At 41.3% G+C, this 24,104-nt stretch overlaps 1 protein-coding gene across 5 annotated transcripts; it reads left to right on the forward strand.

Moving 5' to 3' along the window:
* Positions 1-228: 228 nt before the first annotated feature.
* st14 (ST14 transmembrane serine protease matriptase) lies at positions 229-24,096 on the forward strand. 5 transcript variants are annotated; one of them, XM_030073350.1, is made up of 20 exons: positions 229-245; positions 423-565; positions 10,973-11,120; positions 11,870-12,030; positions 13,513-13,583; positions 13,764-13,933; positions 14,656-14,691; positions 15,250-15,478; positions 16,754-16,893; positions 17,062-17,165; positions 17,548-17,657; positions 17,770-17,900; positions 18,388-18,492; positions 18,712-18,819; positions 19,191-19,304; positions 19,867-19,986; positions 20,568-20,748; positions 21,443-21,711; positions 22,283-22,422; positions 22,523-24,096. In XM_030073350.1, exons 2-20 carry the CDS (start codon positions 539-541, stop codon positions 22,682-22,684), a joined length of 2,526 nt encoding a protein of 841 aa, XP_029929210.1. In that variant the 5' UTR covers positions 229-245; positions 423-538; the 3' UTR covers positions 22,685-24,096. The 5 variants fall into 5 exon arrangements, with proteins under 5 accessions (XP_029929210.1, XP_029929209.1, XP_029929211.1 ...); XM_030073349.1 differs by lacking the exon at positions 229-245 and adding an exon at positions 279-294; XM_030073351.1 differs by lacking the exon at positions 229-245 and having other exon boundaries at positions 303-565; positions 22,286-22,422.
* Positions 24,097-24,104: the final 8 nt, after the last annotated feature.

The following is a 24,104-nucleotide window of genomic DNA, read 5'->3' on the forward strand; positions in this document are numbered from 1 at the left end:
CCTGCATGGAGAGTTTGACCCTGTCAGCACCCTGTCTCGTTTCTCAGGTGTACATTCTCGATTCCTCCCTTCCTCGCCTCCTCTTCTTCAGATGCATCTTAGGAACTGAGACATTCAAAAAAAAAAAAAAAAAAAAAATGCGCATTGAGATCGATTTCCTCCCTTAAGACAGACGGACGGAGAACATAGGAGACAAGGAGACATAAGATAGAGAAAGGAAAAACAGCTGCAGTGAGTAAAAGCAGGTGCGGCAGGTAAATGGGCGTGGTTTACACGTAGCTGTGGGAGGAAGAGGTCAGTTTCAGGTGTTACGGCATTTTGAGGCCACGACGGCACAGGAGCAAGCGCCTCTGTCACTCAAACCAATATTTAATTCCAACAAGTGGCTACTAACCAAGTTTTTAATTTCTGACTTCACCCAGCACCCACGACTGAGCCGGGCTTCCTGGATAGGCCGAGAACTCTCCATCTTTAAGAGGGAGACACAGAGGATTACAGCAAATTATCTGGGATCCAGTCGGACACTGCAAGTGTGAAGATGAATTCCGCCAGATATGAATACTACGTAAGTTTTGGCACATTTGTTTCCCCCCACTGCTGCAGCTTTAGAGTGCGTCAACTTGGAAGAACATGTCATGGTATCGAGGCATGACTAAGACACGGTTGGTGATAAACTTCACAGTAAGAGCACTGGAGCAGAAATAGTTTCAGCAATAGTTGAGCTTGTTTTGGGCGTGGGTCTCTCTCTCTCTCTCTCTCTCTCTCTCTCTCTCTCTCTCTCTCTCTCTCTCTCTCTCTCTCTCTCTCTCTCTCTCTCCATATACTAATTAAAAAAAAAAAAAAAAACTATGACAGGATAGTGCATAGACAATACTTGAAAAGTTTCTTGGTCTGAGGGGAAACAAAACAAAACAAAACAAAACAAAACAAAAAAAAAAAAAAAAAAAAAAAAACAGGGCTTAGTGATTTTTGAAAATGAATGGATAGCCTTGATAGTCTTATTAAAGTAAAACACCCGAAATCATCAGTGTGCCTAATTCACGTCCTAAGGAAAATGTAATGATGGATGTTTTGGATTGATTTAGGAACAGCCCTAAAGTGAACGAATTGCACTCATCATGAGTAAAAACAAGGCCTCATGATTTCCCATTTTGACTGGCCACTTTTTACCCAAACACGAGCCAGTTTTAAATCCTGGAATTTGACCAATGAACACCTTGAAAGTCGCTGAAAGTGCTTGAATATTGTCTCCAAGTGAGTGGGAAAATCCCTGTGACAAATGGGACATCAAAAAGTTGACTAATATTTGTTCAGAAATACTAAATACTAAATTTATATATGAATGAATAATAGAATACTATTTAATTTAAAAAAGGAAATTTCTATTATTAAATATAAATACATCTATCATCTATTTTTTTTCACAGGTGGGTCAAAGTTGTGCCTCATATGTTTTATATCTTTCGTAATTTTTGCAAGACAATCATATATACTGTTTTTTTCTGTTACAAAATGAATGATGAGGCTCAGCACTGATAGGCAAATGAGGTAACAGAGTGTAGATATGTTGCTGTCAAAAGCCATTATTTTCATCACTCTGTCAAAGAGTAAAAAATCCTCAGGTGGTATGAATCCTGCCTTGGCCAGCCACTAATCTCTAATTCATCCTCAGTAAGTTGTGAGAACAGATCATTTCTCTTCATCAGTGGCCTGTGCCTCATCTGGATATGCTGTGAGAGCTAGACTCTGATCTCCTATCTGACAAGCCAAATGTCCACCTGGTGTCAAAGGAAGTGCCTTTTTGGGTCACAAGAGATATGGAGTCATAAAACCTCAGACAGTGTGCTATATGCCCACAGTAGAGATAGTGATTTATTATTGCTTTTAGAGCCTGACCGATATATAGGTCAGCCAGTTTTATCGGCTGACATTGGTCTTGCTATCGATATGAAACCTTTTTTCTCCAGAGCATAATGCAGAAAAAAATGCTGGGGGGTAATTTTGGGGTTGTGACTCTGGGGGCTGATCTGCTGTCCAGGTGCACGCCACTATATAGAGAACAGACTCTGCACCCAACTTTTGGTGAGGCAAGAGTGGATGTGCTACGGCCGAGCTACGGTACATCACCTCAAGAGAAAATGCACAGTGTTTAAAAAGGGGGAAAAAAAGTGTTGAAACACTTGCAGTCGCTTACCATGGCAACGACTGAAGCTTCGAAGTATTCGGGTCAGCCCTAAATATTTGATGCTTTGTCTTACTTCAAGTCAAAACAAATATTATTGTCAATAATATATATATATATATATGTATACACACTTTTTTTTTTTTTTTTTACTATATTTACTTCTCATTGTTAAAATGCATCGTCCTGTCTCCATTAAATATCTTTGTCACAAATGTTTGACAACCATATTTGATGGTGAGTGTTTATGTGTATGTATACCAACATTGGTGTTTCCCTAATAACAGTATTGGCATCAACCCCCAAAATCCAGGCTCTAATTACTTCATTGATCCCATAGTGTGAAATTCCTTTACCACTGAAACACCACAAGTGATGAATTACACAGTGCAGAGCCAAAGTCAGGCTCCCAGTATTGTCAGGAGAGAAACCTCCAGTCCAGTCTGTTCATTTATTGAAGCTGTACTTTAATTTGACACCACAGATTAGACTTTTGATTCTCTGGCTCCAAGCTTTGGGACAGAGATGTTAAACATAGTGTTTAAGTAGTGAGTAAGTACAGTAAGTTTCACCTTTAAATGAATGCTGTTCTGCTTTAAAAACAGTTTGCCGTTGGCATGGTGCCCCATGTTTAAACATGGAGACATCGCTGCAGTCTTTGTTTATGTCATTGTTCTTTGGATTGAAGATGCTGATTGACTGTTTTGACATAATTTGGAGAACGTCAAAATGTTTGTAATGTTTACTCTAAAATATAAAGTAAACCCACTCCTGTTCATTTGTAATATTGCCAACAGATAATTGTAATTCATGCCACCATTTATGGGTTGCTTTACAACTACTTTATTTATCTTCTATTCAAGAACTACATTGCTTGAGAAACACTGAGGTTTTATTTATTTGTTTATTTATTTATTTAGTTAGTTATTATAGTACATTATCACCAGTTTAAGCTAGAATGGCAATATGCCGTTTACCATATTGCTGCAGTTATTTCAGAACAATAACAGGGTTTCACTTTTGGTGTAGCGATCTGTCTTAAACCACAGTAAGCTGTTAAAGCTGGTAAACGATTATTTAGCATTTAAGTATAATTCTCCTGGAATATATATTTGAATGACATACAGTTTTTATGGCCAAATAATTAAGCTTTGATTTTGGCTTTAACACTCTGGATGCCAGTGTTAGACGGCCTCATGAGAGTTACTGCAGTGTTAGGGCGGCAAACAGTGATAGTCGGTCAAAGGTTAATCCCTCTGGCGGGGGGAGTTATTAATGGTTACAAGGCTCAAATTCACCAGCTCTCTACAGTCAATATGGCAGCTTCATGAAAGCATGGGGAAATACACACTGTAGTGCACCTCGAATGTGTTTTGAGCATAGTAGCATGCTATCCATCAGGACTTGTTGACATGGAAAATTCGAATATCACAATATCTTTGACCTAATACCTCAATATTGTGATGATACTGTTTAGATGACTGTTGGTGCTTTTATAAGATAGTTACACAAAAGAGACAATTTTTTGCACAATCTTAAGTACTGTGGACATGATGACCAGACAGGTACAGACAAATAATTAAACAGCCAGAACAGTCTAATATTCAGAAAATGCAGAAAATTGCGGCCTTTAAAACCAGGAAAAGACAACACTTAATGCCATATCATAATATTACAATATCTGAAATCCCAGACAATATCTAGTTTAATATCATGATATCAATAAAACCCCATTATATGCCCCAGCTTTGCTATCCATATAATGTAGGTCTTATGTCCTAGCTCCCAGATAGTCTGCTCAGACTGTAAGGTATTTTGACACCAGGCTTGTTCTGACTTGATTCCCTTGCTTCTGTCAGCCCACAGAGGATAAGACGTATCCACAAAACTCAGGTGTTGCACATTTGGGATTTTTTAGACAAGACAGAAGGTAGGCTTCCTGAACACGATGACTTTTTCCTGCAGAACTTTATTAGATTATTTCTGAAGAGGGATTGGATTTCCAAGGGGAATGAAGAAATGCATTTTGGCATCAGATAAGATCCAGAATACGCCCTCTCTTCTTTTGTGCCGTAAGTTGATGTAGGTGGCGACCTCAGACTAACTGTCCCATGCGCAGTTTGTTGTCAGGAATGCATTCACCTTGTGTCCAGCTGTGTGATGTTGAAACTAAAATGCACTTAATTATTATTTTCGCATGCAATTTATCTTGATTGATCAAAGTTTTACTGTCTTTGTTGGTATCATGCATGTCAGAGCAAACTGTCTTATAGGACAGTATCTGCATCATGTATTGAAGAAATGTATGGCCCTTTGTTTAACTGAACAATGATATGTCGAATCTGAGTATATCTACCTTCAGAGAAATTAAACATTAATCCACAGCTATATAGGAAGTAGCTCCAAGTGTTAGACTTCATCTGCATTGAAATGAACACAGCTTATTGACTCCAGCCCATGATGAATTTTTGATTATATCAAAAATTCTTTTCAACATAATTTGACAATAAATACACAAAACTGCTCAACTTAATACAAAGTGTTGTTACGTTTAATATTAGGTCAACTAAAAACACTACCAACATGGTCCTACCACACCTTAATTTGTTTGAAAGTGCATGCTGGGACATATCCCCATTATAAATTATGCAAGTGGCATGAGACTGAAACTATTGCCAAATGCTAATTTCAGTCATTTGTTCCTCTGCTAACTTACTTGCTCACAGACAATGAGATCAGCTGTAGTTATGAGATCATAATACAATACTACGATTAACATCATGAATTTGGTTCGCTTCATATGGAGTGACTAATGGAATAGCTGGTCAGTAATTTTTCTGCTTGGCCAAATTCTTCTGCTTAACAATAGGACTGAGCAGTATGGCTAAAAAAAATGTAGATATTGTGATTGTGATATGATTTATAATTTTAGTTGGAGTGATCATTTTTGCATTATAATTTTCATTTTGACTGAAAATAAGAACTGGGAAGCTCAACTGGACAAATCTAACTATGGGGGATATTAACAGATATTCCACCTTAACTGACAACATGTTAAATAGCATTGACCTGCCATGGTAATAGGGATGCTTTGATATGTTTTAATATGAACTGTTAAAACCCACATTATGGTGTTGATGTGCCATCTAGGACAATATTGTGACAGCTCTTAATGCCTGTAGGAAGGCCTAGACAGGGGTCACCGCCTGAACATAAAAAAGCTCACAAGTGCAAAAATCAAATATGCTATGCCTTTTATTAAATGAAACAAGAACATAATGAGAGCTGATTCATGTGCCAGGAAGCTGCAGAATAATAAGCATTTTGGCTTCTGGAAAGAGGTTAGAGTTATGAATAACTGTAAAACTTCCTTACCATCCAACATTGAGGGTGCATGTGGTCCAGACGAAAACGCTGAGGTGTGGTGTGAGCATTATTGTAATTTATTCAGCTGTGTTAAAAGTAATGTAGTTGAAAATGTTGACCTGGGGAGAACATGATAGTCAGGTCAGATGATGTTTATGATGCCATTATGAAGCTAGTTGATAACAAGCCTTGTGGTATGGGTCATATTACTGCAGAACATCTAAACAATGGCTAGGCTATCACCTCTGTATTGTTAGTAAGGACAGTGCTGGTAAACTAAATAGCATGCATAAAATATAGACCTATGGCCCTTGCCAGTATTTTCTCTGCAGTGCTTTAAATAATCCTGCTAACAAAGTTAGAAGTGTTTGTTGTCAGAACTGATAATTAGTTTGGCTTTAAAATAAAATATGGCACTGATGTGTGTATTCATGCATTAAAGGAAATAGTTGCTAAATATGGAAGCCAAAATTCCACTGTATTTCTGTGTTTTATTGATGCATCCAAGGCTTTTGAGAGAGTTAATCATGAAAAATTACCCCTGAAATTGTTTGCCAGAGGTGTTCCAAAGGATATATTTAAACTTATTCCCATGCTTATACCCATCAGACAATACGGATCAAATGGGCCGTATCCCTGTTTTTTAAGTAAATAATGGTAGTTGCCAAGGTGGATTTTTGTCTCCTATCAAAACAATTGAATGGATGTTACACAGACTGTGTTGTCAGTCGTCTTATGTATGCTGATGATCTGGTAATTTTTAGACCATATAGCGCTGGGCTGCAGCACTTACTGAAGTTGTGCTCACAGGCCAGTCTGAGATTATCACATTAAATGTAATGTCAAAAAGAGTAATGTCATGACAGTTAAAAGTAGAGAGGACAGAAAATGAGTGTTTCTTGAGTTTCACTTGTGTGATATTCCTTTAATGACATGCAAGTAAATAAAATACCTAAGCCAGTTTCTCACTCATGCCTTGAATGATGACAGAGATATATGCTCAGGCCAGCTATGTTGCATGGCAAGTTTAGTGTGTGTTTTTTAATGTAACATGCACATTAGCTCTTTAAATCACCTGATCTCTGGTGTCGCTGCAGGAAAGGTTATGCAAAGGGTCATAGTGGCGTACAATGGTGCTGTGAGATTGCAGCTGCACGGGCCTAGGTGGCACAGTGCCAGTCGACTGTTTGTTTCCTCTGGTGTTCCTACATGTGAGGCACTTCTGAGACATCTGATGAACAATTTTATGCATTGCTTGGATGAGCCAGAGAGCAGCATCGGAGAGGCTTTAACCAGCCCTGGGAAGAGCTGCTCTCATCCAGGCTCAGAAAACACTGGCGAAATAGCCTACATATGAACTGAATTTTAAGATGAATGGTGAATTCTTGTGTTTTTATCTTAGAAGTTTTATTTTTCTTGTTTATCTTTTATGCAATGGACCCTTTCACGAGTCCAAATAAAAACATTGAATTGAATCAGATTACATCTAGAAAATAAAATCTGTAGTCCAGGGCATCCCTATAGCACCATAATACTTTATTTACAGCAACATATTTTATCTTTATCAAAAAATTGCAGCTCCTGCGATTTGGATAGCGCGCCTGACCATATTGCGATTTCGATATTTCTATTAATTGTTTTTTTATATTTTGCTTGAGATACCAAGATTGATCCTCCAAACAAAGTAAAACTTCACTGAAATTAAAATTTTAGGTATTGCCCAACTTTGTTGCCCAACTCAGCTTGTTGCTGAGCTGTAACTCTTCAGGCTGTGTCCTGAGAAGAGAAAGGTCAAGTTCGTATTGGGTGACAGAGCTGGGTGCAGCCTGACCGTCAACAGACAGGGAGCGGGGAGATACAGCTGAGACAAGACTGCAGCGGTACCCCCACCCCTATCTCAGATGACCTGTCCTCTTTTGTCTGTCTAAAGGGACAGAAAGTGTGAGAGTGCTATGAGGAGACACCCTGAAGCCAAAGGGTCCAAGTGCACACGAGTTATCACTGCAACATCAACCACCGCTGCAGTCATTTTTGATAAACAGCGTGACAGCTGTGCTTGTTTTCTAATCCATCTGTTGGAAGGCAATTTCAGTTCAGCAGGAGATCCTGAAGAAGTGTTAATTGCATTCGAAAATATCTATATTGGTGGCACTAAACATAAACTAACTCGCCAACTGACTGCTGTGAAGCCAGTTTATTTGTTTTCAGATTTATTTTTGTGGCATTTCTGCTCTATTTGATGGTGACAGTCGAGAGAGACAGGAAAGGCAGACATGACAAGCAAAGGGCTGGGCAGTGAATTAAACCCGGGCGGCTGTAGTAAGGACTCAGCCTTGATAAGTGGTACGTGCTCTATCAAGTGAGCCACTTTCCACAGTTGTTGAACTGATATTGAACACTGTATCAGTAGATTGTCAAGAGGAAATTTTTTTCAGCAGACTCTAAGATAGGTATTTTCAGATGACTACCAACACCAAACAAAGTATACAACCTGTGTAATTTATCTGAAACATCAAGTTGATTGTCACTTAAATCTGCTGTAGGGTGAGGCATGTAAACAAGCTTGATACAGGTTAGGATTACAGTTAGTATAGGATTAGGGTTAGATTTAAGTTTCGACTCATAAAGATGTTTGTTTGGATTATAGGACAATAAGTCGCTGAACTCTTAAACCATCAGCAGATACTAGCCGTCTATTATTTAACAGTTGTGATCCCCCTAATTTTTGTACTTGCAGTGGGTTAAATACCTGCCACTTGTAGGCTAAGACAAGATTTGTTAATAACAAATCTTGTTGACGGTCAACTGAAATGTGCTGATTCAACAGTGAAGTAGCTGACCGAACTGATCCACTTCCTCACTCAAATGTTTAACTTCTAGTGAGTCATTTATGGTTTCGTAAAATGTGGAGCATTATAAAAAGGGCAATGTTACTCTCAGAACATGGGAATATTGTGGGACTGAATGTACCGCAGCTCTAACTTTATGTGCTGACCCAGAAAAGACTATATCAGTTTGATCTTAATTAGGATTTGACCGGCGATTTGATTATTCAGGGGTTTAGATAGTTTAGATCTAAAGATATATATTTCATCCTCTCTCACTTTTTCACTTTCTCACTGTCTTCTTTGAATCATGTGGTGCGTCTTAGGGCTCAAACAAAATAATCCAGATGACTAATATTGTTTGGGCCTCAGGCTTTTTAAGTTTCTGCGGCCCGGTGCTCTTCAGCAGCTTATACTGAGGGTGATGATTTATTCAACACGGCAACTTGTGGTCAACATAAAATAGATGCAATACATAGCGTACTTATTTATGGCAGCATGTTGTTTGGCCCCTTTAAACACAGAAAGGAGCTCTGACTAAATATGACAAAACAGTCTTAATGAGTACCAGAAGTGATGTATAGTAACATGGCTTACTACTGCTCAGCTTGTGGGTGAGCTGTTCCTCTGAACCACACCTCGCAGCAATATTAGCTTGTTTTCTACCTGTCCAACTGGTTAGATCACGTAGAGATACTCTGTGGCAACCGACTTAAGGAGAACCACTCACCTTTTATGTTTACCCGAGCTCCAATCCTGAGGTCTGCTACGCCGCCCTGTGTGTTTTGTAGTCAGACATTAACAGGTTTTAGCACCAGCATGTTCAGCCTGCAGAAACAAAGCTTTTAGTCCTGCAGTGCAAGCCGCAGACGACTGTTACTGTACTACACGTTTACAAAATGCTATACATAGTTTAAAATGGGCTAGCATCGCTTTCAGGGAGTGGAGAGGGGGATGTGATGAAGAGCATGTAATGGTTTTATTAGGCTGTGATCGGGGTGACTGATAGAGAGAGACCCTGGAGCGCTTGCTGACCCCATCTCTAATGATTCCCCTCATTCTGGCCCATGATTGCTGTTAGAGATTCCAATTAGGAAGCATGTGTGGAAGCCAGTGCCGGGTAAGAATAGGCCTTAATTGCCATGAGTTATCATCTAGGCTCATGTAATTGAGCCCCCATCTTTAGGGGCAGCACATCTGACAAATTGATTTAATACCAAAGTGATTCTCCATCCCTAATGGCACTGTGGCTGTTCCACTCATGGGCCACAGGCATTGAATTCATTGTGTGTTGATTACTAACTGGCCTGAAATCTTTCTCTCAGTCCGCCCACTGGAGAAGGCTCAACAATACACACACACACACACACACACACACACACACACACACACACAGACATTTACATGCTCAGAGCCCGAGGCACTATGCCCACAATCTCTACCTACAGTGTTCCCATGCTAGTGTGTGTGTGTATGTGTACATGAATGCACAAGTTTGCGAGCTCTTTAAGGTCACTCAACAAGTTTTGCTGGTTTTTCCACACCTGAAGGCAACCTGTTTGAACTCGCCACTAGGTGAAGTCACCTGGACGCCTGTGGCATGACAGTTGTTTTCCTGTGTACAAAGCAAGGCAAAATGTAATTTCTAAGCATCATGATTCAGCAGTGTAATTATTTAAAGAGTAACTAAACCACAAATCCAAATCTGTCGGAAGCCTGACCTCTAGTGACAAAAACTCAGGTGCCTGGACTTTGGCAGGTGATGTTATAACCCATAAAGAACAACAGGTGGTGACATCTCCAGACACCCATTTTTTCCACCTTAACAGGTCAGACTTCACATAGATTTGGGTTTGGGGTTTAGTTGCTCTTTAATATGTTGTCCCACACCATGTAAGCCTTATAACTGCCAGCCATCATTTACCCTAGTCCAAATCAACCCAACCTGATGAGTGCATCAAAAGATACACTGAATCAGTTTCTGCTGGCATCTTCTCCATGGCAACAAATCAAGGATGTTTGCTTAATACATTTTAACAAGCCTAGATTTTGTCGATATTCTCAGTTTGAAGGACACTAAAACATTTCTACAACTTTGTTATATGGTCAGTGTAGTACAAAATGATTTAAAGGCCAGTTTAAAGATTTCACTTAGTGACGATAGTGTTTTAATTTCAGATGATGGCGGTGGAAAATATCATCTCTTCTGTCATTACAAAATGCTCACCCTCTTGAAGTTACTAATGCAGCATTTTAGTTTTTAGGCTTTCTTATGTTGCAAGTACTAGGGAAGATAATGGTTATGTCGCTCTGTGCAAAATAACAACTGTTGAGTCAAAAACAGTTGGTGAGATCACCCGTTTTGGTAGATTAATTTTGTAATCTGTTTTAAGATGTGGGTGAAACTGGAGATTTGTCCTTGCTCCTGTATTGAATATTCACAGTTTATGATGCAATATTCCCTGCAGCAACACATCCCTTCCTGTTACTCAGAGTGTGATCATAAATGTTTCAGTCTCTGCGTTAAAAAGCATAATTTGCTTGCTATATGTTTGTTGACTCATTTCCCTAACTCTCTTTCATTCTTTTTCTTCACCAGGACCGGAACGGGCCACATGAAAGGGTTGACTTTTTAACCAATAAAGAAAAAATGCCACAAAAGCAGAAGATCGGGATTGTGATTGGGGTCGTTGTGGGGGCTCTAGTCCTGGCAGCAGTAGCAGCCTTCCTCATTTGGCTGTTTATCTGTGAGTACAGTTTAAAGTTTGAAAGTCACTTGCTCTTTTTTTTTTTAAGCACTATTACATCTGTTGGCAATAGAGAAGTAAAGTGGGTACAGAGATGTGTGCTCTATGTTGTTATATTTATGTTTATGGGCAAATGAATAAAAAAAAAACACACAAGATGCTGCATATTCTATTGTCAATTTGTGCAAAATCAAAGTTATTTGTGGAATTTAATGAGAAATTCTCGTGCATGCGCATTCCTGTGTAATTTTCATATTACGCATTCCCTGTATTGTCAACATCAGATGCTGGCAGTACAGGCGTGTCATCAGAAACTCTGAATTGGATCATTTACCCCTACTTTGAAGGCATAGTTCTTTGATAGAAGACGATAAGAGTGGCTTGTTTGGACTTTGTAATTTCCCATTAATGTGAGTCTGTTTGACAGGCCTGCATTTCTCTGTTAATAATGCATTGGAGGAAAGTGTCACCGAGTCAATGGCACAGCTTCCCTGTCACATACATATAGAGGGTCTGATAAAAAGGCCTCTGAAGTCTTGATAAACAGCCTCCTGATTCTGCTGGGCGTGTTTTTAATTGCTCTGAGAGCCAAGCTGTCATCCCACTATGAGATCACAGAGCAATGCTTTAACACGGTGTTTCTAAACCTATTTCAAGACCCTCAGTCTCTCTTCTTTTATCACAGACAGCAAAGTATTTTTTGTTTGTTTATCAAATACTTATACTATTTTCTGTCTTTTTCCTTTAAGTCAACAAGACCGAGTCAGAGGCCACCCTTAGTAAGATACAAGGCCCAGCAGCTCAGGTGTTCAGCGGGCATATGAAGCTGGCAAACATGCCATATAGCCAGAAGCTAGAGGACACCACCAGCAAGGAGTTCCAGGAGCTGGCTGACGACTTGCAAGAAATTGTGAGTTTGACGTGTAAAGAAGTTGTGTTTCATTGCCCATTGTGTTTCCCTCCTATGGTCTCCGTTGTTTATTGTTAAGTTCACCATTTTGAGCCAAGTATTACGCACTGTTCCATTCTCTCTCAAAGGATTAGTTGTGGATGTTATTTGGCACAGTGGAAATGCTTTTTAAATGGGTCCCTCCCAGTGAACAGAAATTGCTGAAGGCACATTTGCGTGGGTGCAATAAAATGGTATACATACTCTCAGTCATACCCCTCAACAGCATCTCCTATTACTGAAGGCAGTGGAGATGTTTGTATCACCGGTTAGGAGCGTGTAGATAGCAGAAAACTCTTGCTTAAACCCCATCAAGAGAACACTTCCTTAGTGAAAAGCAACGGGAGGAAGAGTGTTAGGTGAGGATGAGTGCGGAGGTGGTCTGACTGGAATATTAGATGAGTAAACAGCTGAGGAAAAAGTTTTACACTTGGCGTGCACTCAACAACAAAAAGGACAGTTTTTAAAGAATAATTGTAGTGCAACTCAAATACCAGCAATGATTAATCCATTAATCAAATATAAAACTGTCAAAACTTTTCTCAGTGGGTTAATGATTACATAGTAATTGTGCCTTATGACCTGTGGCTTTAAATACAAAATACTGGACTAAAGTTCCCACCATACACCTTAGAGATAAAGTCATCTCGTTTAACTAGTTTTCCCCACTGCTTTACCTTGCCACTGCTCTTGGAAGTAATTCCCTCCTGTCAGCCTGGCCTTGACGATAGCAGCACCTGTCTGTGAAGTCCTTGGAAATTTTCTAATTGTATTTTATCTCCTCCCTATCTCCTTGGTGAGCTAGGAAAACGCCAGTGGGATCACATTTCATGCTGCCGACTTTAACTTTAGAAATGCCCATTTTGGACCTATCTTGATATTTTATGTTTATGGATAATTGACCGTTTTGTTCTGTGAACAGTTTTCCTCCTCCTCTTTCTGCTCCTCATCCCTCTCGCTGGTATTTTCACTGGCCATACAAATGAAATCTATTCATTTTCTTGAGCTGGCTGACTCCCTCTTTTACTGTTGAGGAAGATACAGTTAATACTCGGGTGCTCTGTCTTTTTATTGAAGCAAGTGCACACAGTCCTCTTTCCAATAGTCTAGGCAGTCTTTTTTGTTTTCCTCAAAGAGCAGTCACACTGAAACGAACTAATTATATACATGCATGATGTATGATGGTGATGATTTAAGGCCACAAAGAGTAGTAGCAGCATGTAACTCTTAACAACCATGTTTGCTACAGTCTGCTGCTCACTGCAGCTGAAGGCAAGTCAGATAATTGGGAATCCCATTGTCATGCGTGCTTTGCATGGTGAGCTGTTTTTATGTTAACATGGTAATTTGTACTTTCAAGACTGTAGGCAGAAACGCGCTGAAATCTTGTACGTGATAAAGTTCCTTAATATTGTACAGTAAATATACATCTTTTCTACACAGTTGGAGAGAAACTACAAGAAAGACCCATTCCTCGCCAGATACTACTCCAAGTCTGTGGTCACCGCATTCAGGTACTGCTGGGATCTTGAGATCCTCTGATTTGTCATACAGCTGTGTAGTCTGTCCTAAAGCTTGAGCAGTTTCAATTTGAGTTGTATAATTTAGACATAAATGATTACACTAATTGCTCTTTTTGTTCCTTTCTCTTCCGCTTTCCCTCCATGTCTTTCCCATCTGCCTGTGTGCTCCAGTGAGGGGGTGGTAGCATACCACTGGACCGAGTTTATTATTCCTGTCAGTGACCTGGAGATCCTGCCGGAGTTCTCAGAGGAGCGAGTCCTAGAGACACTGTGGAATGGCATTAAGGAGCGGGGCAAAAATACCAATCAGGATATCAGGATCACTGAAGTGACGGCCTCACGTTAGTACCACTAGGACTGGCTGGGGTTATGCCAAGGGGCATAAAGGAGAAGACAGTTGGGTCTTGGCTATAGCTAACTGCAGATTATGACATTTAGCAGTATGGTAGTAATCAGAGATAGAGCATTGTGGATACCAGATCTGAATAAGGTCATTGTCATCTCCTATCAGTATTGGTATTCTCTGTGCCTTCTGTTTGAATTACAGGAGCTTGGTCTGAGATGTGCTGATAAGATGATAACAAATAAGCCAGACCTCTCTGCTTGTGCTGCATCTGAGATTGCACATTTTATGCTGTTTGGATCCTCTAATGATATTAGCTGGGCCCTGGCCTGGCTCAAGGCAGCCATTTTTCTTACCTCTGTCTTCTCAGCATTGACATTGCATTTGTCCACATCCTGGCCACCAGCCAAGAGCTGGCTCTGTGACTCAGTGGTTTTGGGCCTCTTTGAAATGATTTCTGTGGGTATGATTTGATGTTCCTGTCCCAGATAGTTAGACAGAGATGTATGGGTTGCTGCTGTGGGGCAAGGTGAGATGGAGCAGAAAGAGGTACACACCATCACCAGTTCCCTTAACAGCAGGGAAATGGAACAGAAAAAGTGCAACCCAAATATTTTAGGCCCATGCATCAAATTCTATCAGCCTCCCTAGTTTGATGACACATTCTTACCTTCCCTCCTGTTTCCCTACCACTCTCTATCCCTCTCTCTCTTTCTCTAGTCACAGACCCTCGGATGGCCAGGAACCCCAGAGCCAGTGAGTACAGCGTGTCCCATTTCAATCACTTGCAGCTGTAATTTTCCAGCTGGATAGATGCTCACCCTCCTGCCAGTCTGTAACGAATGGCTGCCTTGCCCTGTACTGTACATGTGCTGCTGTAGTCAGATTGAGAATCTTGTTGCAGGCCATGGCTAGCCAGTCCGTGTTCCCTGCTCTTCTCTTTCACTCTATCAGCGATTTATTACCTTGAGATGCTTACATTACCGGTTACATGACCTTAAATTACATTAGAAGACCTTTATTATCTCCAAATTAGAGTTTGTTTGAACAGGTACACATCCACACGTACACCTTTATATACATCCCTAATAGCATAAGTAAATGATGGAAGGACTGATGATTACATGTGTTCAAATTTACTGTAGCTGACAGCTGATACTCACATTAAACTGTATGATTACAAAGAAATTGGTGACACAGAAAAGACCTTTATTAGTTAGAAATCACATCCTCCAACTTGTGAAGGTGACACATGATCTGTAGCACTGTAAGGTTCATGTTCATGCATATAATCTGACCAATTGTTATCCCCAGAGGAGTGTTTCTACCGTCTGGAGGCTGAACAAACGGTGCAGACTTTCAAGTCCCCAGGGTTCCCAATGAAGTATCCCCCCAGGTCCCGATGCCAGTGGCAAATTCGAGCCCCAGAGAATAATGCCATATCTGTCAGGTTCCCTGAGTTCCACATAGAGGATGACTGCTCTAACGACTTTGTCTCCATCTACGACTCTTTGAGTCCAGATGACTCACAAGCCATCACAGAGTAAGTAATTGGACTGGCAGTGTCCAAATGGGGACAGCAGAGATCATGTTTCCATGGTTATACTGGCGCTAATTTTTTTAAAAGTAGGCCTAATTTTTTTTGTTTAATTCAAGTTTTACCGTGATTATACAAGACAAGCATGCAGATTTTTCATGTACTGATTGTCCCACAGAGGAGTTGTATTTAACAGAGAACCAGCAAACTCCCTTTTTTGCCATTCTATCATACTGTCACATAAATCGCATTCTTTCATATTGCCGTAAACCTTGCTCACTGAATTAGTTTGATAGGCCTCAACCAACATTTGTCTCATTTATTTGCTCTTAATGATCAGACAGAGGGGAAATATGGTCTAACATGATTCCCAGAGGACAACCACTAAGAATCACTTTGTATTTGACTGAACTGTTGCTGAGGGATTTAGGAGAGAAAGCTATTTTGATGTGGGTGGGAAAACGTGTTCCACTTCATTCCTTTCACTGCATTTGTGATTACAACTTTTTTTTTGGCCCTGGTGCCTTCAGCACTACATGTCCCATTTTATTGTTAACTTTTCAGACCTCAGTGAGATTGAGTTGGCTCAAAAGGACCTCTCTATTCAAATCTATAGAGGGTGCCAACCTGCTGTTACACGACTGTGTGTAATTGCACTTTGTCTGTGGGGGGTTTTCATTCTCAAACTACAGGCCCCTGAATGCAACATCAGTTGTAGCTGCAGGCAATTTCAAGCTCAAAAATCTTTGCCAAACAAATATGCGTTACCACGCGATGCATAAAATTTTTTATAATGCTATTGAGCGATCAGCTTTATCCAAGGTGACATGGGGTTTATGAGAGCCATAATATAATACTCTATAATGACATTATTCTAGTGTAGGTAGATGTATTGCTGCTCTTGCAGCGTCATTCACACCTCCGTGGCTCTGCTGCCAGCACTGCTGCAACTTCCTACTAAGGTACCTAATGTTTGACTTTGAAACTCCACCTAAGCAGTTTCTGTCAATTGCATTGGCATATTTCTTTGTGTTTCTTTTTATCACACTGTTTTTATATTGATTTCTTTTCAAATCATCTTTCATTTAAGCTTTTTAAACTTTGATTTTTCAGTGCCTCTGACTAAAAAGTTATTACAGCTGTATTTGAGTCCTCTCTATATTTTGTTTCCTTCACACACACACACACACACACACACACACACACACACACATTTTTCTCTTTCTGCCATCATACATTATACATACACCACACTGACATGGCCATTAATTCTTTTCTCAGGAAGTGTGGTCAGAGGCCTCCCACCAACCCCCTGGAAGTTGTGTCTTCCGGTAACATCATGCTGATCAACTTGATTACAGATAGTGCAATCCAGAGGCCTGGCTTCCGTGCTGAATATAAAGTGATCCCCATATCGACAGGTAACTCAGGACACAATTCGCAGCACTCCCCTGTCGTGCATTTGCCAGCTGCATTCTGCACTTAAACAACAATGACTAACTTAGACTTTCATGGCTGTATTTATATGTAATCCCATTATTAATGATAAACTAGTGGGGTATAAATGTATTAAATGTAATTTGTTTCAGCTAAGTCTTGTGGAGGTCTCCTCACTGAGAGCAAAGGTGTGTTCCATTCCCCACATCACCCCAGCTTCTATCCCCCTGCCGTGGACTGCAGGTGGACCATCAAGGTTTGCGACACTGCTGCTCTTCCTGCTCTCTCTCCCCTACCTCCAACTCACGCCCCCACCTCCTCCTCCTCTGCCATCCTTAGCCTGCCATGAGAGGAATGCTGAGGCAGCACTATAGCAGCCAAGCTGTTCAGTACCTCTTCTATCTTCATCTGTCAGACTGCTGTTGCTGCTGCGGCTATAGCTGAGCTGCAGTGTTTTGTGTGTTGGTTTTGTCTGCTGGTGTCTTGCGGGTATGTGTGTGTGTGTGTGTGTGTGTGTGTGTGTGTGTTTGTGTGCTGCTTGTTGCTTGTGGTTTCACGTGCCTGCATGTGTGGGGAGGAATTACCTGCATGTTAAATAAGGTCATGATAAACCAATCCCCTCCTCCCCTGTGCCCCAGGTTCCTGCTGGGAAAAAGGTGCGCGTGAAGTTTATCATGTTTCGTATGAAGGAGCCTGGGGTGGACGTCCGTGTGTGTCACAAAGACTATGTGCAGGTTATGGGAAACAAGTAAGACTTTGACACTTTAAAGTGACATTCCTTGATGATTTTTCCTCCCGAGCCTGTGTTTGGTTGCATTTCTGCAAGTCTGTGCAATAAAAAAAGCGGTCTTGTGCACCAGATATTGTGGGGAGTTGTCCTCTCTGGCCCTGACCAGCAAGACTAACACAATGGACGTGATCTTCCACTCCGATGAGTCCTTCACTGACAAAGGTTTCAAAGCAGAGTACAGCGCCTTTGATCCTGCCAACCGTGAGTTAAAATCCTGTTTTGCATCGACATTTGCCACACTGAGGCGAGATGGGCCAAAAGCTGCGATATGACAGTGAGGCCCATGTACTGCCATTATAGAACGAGAGAAGGAGAGTAACTGTTTAGTCTGAGAGACTAAAGACAGTGGCATACTGACAGTCAAAATGGAGCTCTTCGGTGATAGAGGCTTAGAAACTGTGGCGATGACACTTCAGAGCTGGACTAATCACCAGAGAGCTTGTTTATTGGGTCCATTTTATTTGCCACTGTCTGTCAGGAGCACTTCACTTTCAATCCCCGCCACCCTTTATGTTGCCTCCCAGTTTGACCTAAATGGATTTATAATTGCTCTGATCAACGGGGACAAGCAAATGGCAACATGATGGATGTGGTGAATATACACTGTCACTGCCTCCTGCTCACTCTGTTCCCGTCTCTGTCTCTCTTTCTTTGCTCCCTCCCTCCTTTTTTGTCTTTTTATGAGTAGCTTGTCCCAACCAGTTTGCTTGCTCCTCTGGGATCTGCATTTCCAAAGACCTGCAGTGTGATGGCTGGAATGACTGTGGCGATATGAGCGATGAGATGAAGTGCAGTAAGTCCCCACCTGACCCAACCTCACTGGCCTCTCTTTCCTCTACTCCTCTCTTATCCTCCCCTCCAGCTACCAGCCCCTTTCTCCTCCAAATCTCCCAGGCTTCAGCCTCTACCCTCCATTTACTCTTTGTTTGGCCTGCTAAAGCACATCACATCTCTTGTTTGCATTTCCCTCAGCTGTATTTTTTAATAAACATGCCGTTTCTGTCATCCCCAGAGTGTGAGAAAGACCAGTTTGCATGTGACAATGGCATGTGCAAGCCTAAGTACTGGGTGTGTGATCGTGTCAACGACTGTGGGGACGAGAGCGACGAGAAACAGTGCAGTAAGTATTTCTGTCTCTCATAAAGTGGCCTTCTGGGGGAAAAAAGCCCTATCTAATGTTATGCTAATTGTGCCAACATTAAAGGCACATCACCGCTAATGCTCTGGTCACTAACTCCTGGGCTGTGTGCAGTCATTACTTTATCAGTAATGGAGCTTGTTTGAAGCCTTGCCCAATTTGCTCAGCGTCTGTCTAGATGCTTAATCATGTGTAATACGTGCAAGAAGGACGGAGAGAGAAGAAGGTACCATCCATTGTGGCCACGGCGTTAATGTCCTCCTGATGCGTGGCTTGTACTCTTTCATCCCTTTTCCCTTCGGTATGTTATCATTATTTCATCATCCCTCTGTTTCTTTTCTCCTCCACCGCAGGTTGTGATGACGACGAGTGGCGCTGTGGGGATGGGACTTGTGTGCCTCGCGACGTTGTGTGTGACACTAAGAGGGACTGTGATGACGGGAGCGATGAGGCCTCTTGTAAAGTCTGTAAGTGGCACTATATATCACTTTCCGCCCATTCGCGCATTTAAAAATCCATGCAGGTGCCATATTAAGTGTGTAACGTCAGCCATAAAGCAATTAAACTTGACGCACCACAGGAAGTACAGGTGTTGCTATATAAAGATACTTCAGTGCACATTGTGCTCATCATTCAACAATTCATTCATCATTCAACACTTTTATCTACACACTTTTCCTGTTTTTTTTTTCCATTTCCTCCATCACTTTGTCCCACTCATATTTTTTGTCTCTCTCTCACACACTCATACACAAAGGACCAATCTCAGTACACATACACGTGCAGAGGGCATTTTGTTTTTTTTTGTTTTTTTTTTGTGAATAAAAAAGTGAATAAAGAATGATATTAGCCACAATCGATATGCCTAATCAATGTAATCTGCTGCTCAGTCACTACACACTGATCTTTCAAGCCTCACTGCAGCCTCACGGATTGTATAATATTTTACTGGTTGAACATAGCAATGCTCTAACGGTTTGAATAAAAAATGTGCTTTTGGTTTTGGGACCCACCTCAACCCTGCTGTAGCTCCAGGCATCTGCTCTGAATTCAGCTTCAAGTGTAAGAACAGCGACTGTGTCAATAAGGTGAACGCCGAATGCGACCGCGTCGAAGACTGCTCCGATGGCTCCGATGAGCACGGATGCAGTGAGTAATATTTAACTTTCTTTCCCCTCTTCACAAATTTCCACTTGTTTTAATTTCCCCCGTCATCGTCAGTCTTCGTCTTGTTAACGTTGTATTTAAGCGAAGTTATTTAATATAAAATGTGAAGCACAGCATAAAAGTGGGGGTAATCTCCACTGTGTCATTCAAAATAGTTTATAGAAAATTTGGGTTTAGCTGCATGTTGGGCTGTCTGCTAGAAAAGAGCCCCAGGCCTTGACTGCTTTATTTATTTGATTCTTCTTTGAAAGCGGCTCTTGACATCTCTGAAGTTTTTGTTTTCCCCTCCATTCAAGCCTCAGGGTCTGACTGTTTTTTTTTTTTTTTTTTTTTTTTTTTTGATCAGCTAATACGCCTGTGTGCCTTATTAGAATTCCAAAGAGCCACGTAGTTCACAGTCAAGGCCAGCGCCATGACGGCTTCAAGTCAACTTCCTCTCGTTTTCTGATTTTTTTTTTCCGACCCCCCCCCCCCTTATCATTTATGCCAGTCTCATCTGCTGTCTTTCTCACATACCTCTGGCCAACATCCCTCCTCTCTAATTCCATCCTATGTTCCCACAGATTGTGGCATCAGGCCGTATAAGCTGAATCGCATTGTGGGAGGGGAGAATGCCGAGCTGGGAGAGTGGCCCTGGCAGGTCAGCCTTCACTTCCAGACCCGAGGGCATGTGTGCGGTGCCTCAATCCTCTCTGACAAGTGGCTCCTTTCTGCTGCCCACTGCTTCAAGACAACGGACCCTCAGTGAGTCACAGCTTTAAGACCACAGCGCAACAATAAGCTAGCGTATACATTCCTCTGGTAAGCCCTGTAATAGATATGCCTGATATGGTTGGGACCAGTTTCCCTCTCATGCATTTCAAGGTAAAAAATTGTGATTGTTCCCTCAGTTATTATTATTATTCATTACATTATTTTTCATTTTCTCAGATTTGATTATGAGTATTCATTTTCATACATTTAAATGAGCTCTGATGGAAAAATAGTATTTTGCACAACAGAGGGCCATTTATATACAAATTATATTGTCTGAAAATTAGCCCCTGATGATACAGTTAATTCAAAAAAACCTTGGGGGGCTAAATTTGCATCTCATCTATTGATAGCACAGTGCTGTGTTTAAGAGCACCCTGTAGGTGGAGCACTAGCCATGCAGTTTGACCTGATTCACTTCTATTGAGTTTGAGTAGAGAATCCTTCACAATAGGGGATCGTATTAGCTGTGCAATGCAGTTATTTCATTTAAATGCCTTTTCCAGAATGCTAGTGACACTTTAGCATTCATTCATTAGCATGAATTCATTACACATATGCATATCTTTGTATATCCCAGTAGTTTATTGCATGTGTGCCAAAAAAAACAACAACAAAAAAAAACAACAACACACATGCACAGACCAATTGTGCCTGTTCTTTGACCGTAAATGTACTCTTGCAGGAACCATGTGGCATCCAACTGGCAAACCTACAGTGGCATGCAGGACCAGTACAAGCATGACGATGTACAGCGCCGTGAATTGAAGACCATCATCACCCACCAAGATTACAACCCGATGACATTTGACTATGATATTGCATTGCTGGAGCTTAGCGAGCCACTGGAGTTCACCAACACCATCCACCCCATCTGCCTACCCGCCCGCACCCACGTCTTCCCTGCAGGCATGCCCTGCTGGGTCACAGGCTGGGGCACACTCCGAGAAGGAGGTAATGCTCATGGTTTGCTAATTTTAGGTAGAACTGTGGTCTGCTTTTTTTTTTTTTTTTTTTCTATATTAACCGATTCTTTCTTTGATTTGAATACATGCATTGATAATCTTCAATTAGGGTTGACCCAGTCTTTTATTTTTTTCCTCTGCACTAATCCACCTCACATCAAAACTAAGACTTCCCATTCCTCCCTCATCCTTCTCAAATATGGCATTCATCTCTCTCCTTCATCTTCCTTCCCTCACTGCTTCCTTCCCCTCCCTTCAACTCTCTCTCATTTCATCCTGTCTTCTTTCCTTTCTCTAATGTCCCTCCCGTTCCTTCATCTCTCTCTCATCGTGAAATCCTTCCTCTCAACCCTCCCTCCTTTTTCTCTCATCTTTTTCTAATCTGCTCTATTCCATTAAGCCTTTTTTCCATATCCATATATCAAGGCAGACGTTGCCTCTCCTGGGAAGCCTCTTAAACCTTCATTAGCCAACACTAATCCAGCCTATTAACACCTTTGATGTTAGTGGCGAACACAGAGGTCATGTGACAGAGTGCTGACCCCTTTTTCCCGCGCTAGCAAGTCAAACGGCACGGCTGCTGCAGAAGGCAGAGGTGAAGATCATCAACGACACGGTGTGTAACGTCGTCACGGAGGGCCAGGTCACCTCCAGGATGCTCTGCAGCGGCTTCCTAGCTGGAGGAGTTGACGCATGCCAGGTGAGCTCCCCCAACACATGCAGGGCAGCAACAATATAAAGAGCGCATTCATGTATGTATAGGCAGGATTTCACACACCCATGTAATTATCACCCACCAGGGAGACTCCGGGGGCCCCCTGGTGTGCTTTGAGGAGAGTGGGAAGTGGTTCCAGGCTGGCATTGTGAGCTGGGGTGAGGGCTGCGCTCGTCGGAACAAGCCCGGTGTCTACACGCGTGTTACCAAACTGAGAGACTGGATCACCGAGATAACAGGGATTTGATGATGTTCGGAGACCCGGGATGCAGTGTGGGGAGGTGTGGGGGGGTTGCAGAGGGATCGACGTCATAGTGCTAAAAATACTGGAGACAAACTCACTCTGGGGACATTGCTACATGGACCCAGCTTCTCACATGAACAACTTAAAACACTTAAGTTGGGTGGCCCTTCCCATCACATACATATACACACACAGACCCGCATGTTGTACGGTTTTTATTCCAACTTTAGAGGTTCAAAGTAGCACAGACTCTTGTGCCGCTATCAATCATGTCATGTTTTTAGTGTAAATAACAAATATGTATACTATGAGCTGTTTATTTCTCATATCCCCCGTTCAGTGTACCTTCATGCTCTTTTAAGGTACAGGTATTACATGCTTGATAAATGGGTGCACAAACTGAAAGATTTTATATAATGTTTTTAAGTTCATGTTTCAGATTAGTATTTTAGCCCTTGAAAAAAAGTCCAATTATGTTTTTAGGCCATAATAAATTAACTAAATTATCTATTTATAAACAAGTGAGTTGCCTTCATCGTCTCAGGGTGCAGTGAATGTTGCACTTGCCAGTAGGCTCATACTGTAGATAGCTATAGATTGGGGTTTGTATATATCAGATATTTTAAAATAGGAGTGCTGATCTGAAATGAGAATGACCTTGAAGTTGTGGCAGCTTTTCTGTGGTCATGTGATCTAAACAAGGGGCCACAGATCAGTACTGCTATTATACGCGTATAGATGCTTACTTGCCTTGCCTGCTCTGTGACCACGGTGGAGTGATCTTATAGAACTCCATATTCAGAGCAGCTTAGATGGAGGATTAGATCCAAAAGGCTTTTGCACAGGTCTCTCTTTGCCTACTGCACTCAGGGTGATGGGGTCTAAAGTCCCACGCACCTGGGAGCTCAAGCAAATCAATGGGGTTTTACTGGTTGCCAGAGCGATGCAGTTTTTATCCCTATGAGAGTTTCTTCTCACAGCTTGCAAGTGACCCTGTCTTTTTTTTTTTTCTTTTATCAAAATTTTGATTGGCTGGTTATTTGACCCTGTTTTTTTTTTTGTTTTTTGTTTTTTTTTTAGGCCGGAGATGATATATCCTTGTTACACAAACCAAAGATTTAGCAGAAGTATTACATATTGAAGAGAATAAATTAACAGTGATGAGAGGGCATTGCTCGGTGGACCTTTTTATTGATTCCATAGAGCTTTACAGTTGTGCCGCGCAAGTGTAAATATGTATTTTTCAGAAAATAGGTTCAGAAGTAGGTTTAGGGGCCAGACATTTTAGATAGAAGATATTTTCATGAACGATGTACACTGTGACTGTGATTTGGATTATTGTTATATTCTCTCTACAATGTGCTTGTTTGTATATGTTTTTATATGAATGATGTTTATGATAATAAACATCCTTTCTCTAATT

The sequence above is a fragment of the Myripristis murdjan genome, chromosome 16, assembly GCF_902150065.1.
Source record: "Myripristis murdjan chromosome 16, fMyrMur1.1, whole genome shotgun sequence".
In the NCBI taxonomy this organism is placed as follows: Eukaryota; Metazoa; Chordata; class Actinopteri; order Holocentriformes; family Holocentridae; genus Myripristis; species Myripristis murdjan.

Coding starts and splice junctions, on each gene's coding strand:
- st14 (XM_030073350.1), top strand. CDS start 539: ATGAATTCCGCCAGATATGAATACTAC. Junction 18,820..19,190: donor GAGCGACGAGAAACAGTGCA/GTAAGTATTTCT, acceptor CCTCCACCGCAG/GTTGTGATGACGACGAGTGG. Junction 22,423..22,522: donor GAGGAGTTGACGCATGCCAG/GTGAGCTCCCCC, acceptor ATCACCCACCAG/GGAGACTCCGGGGGCCCCCT.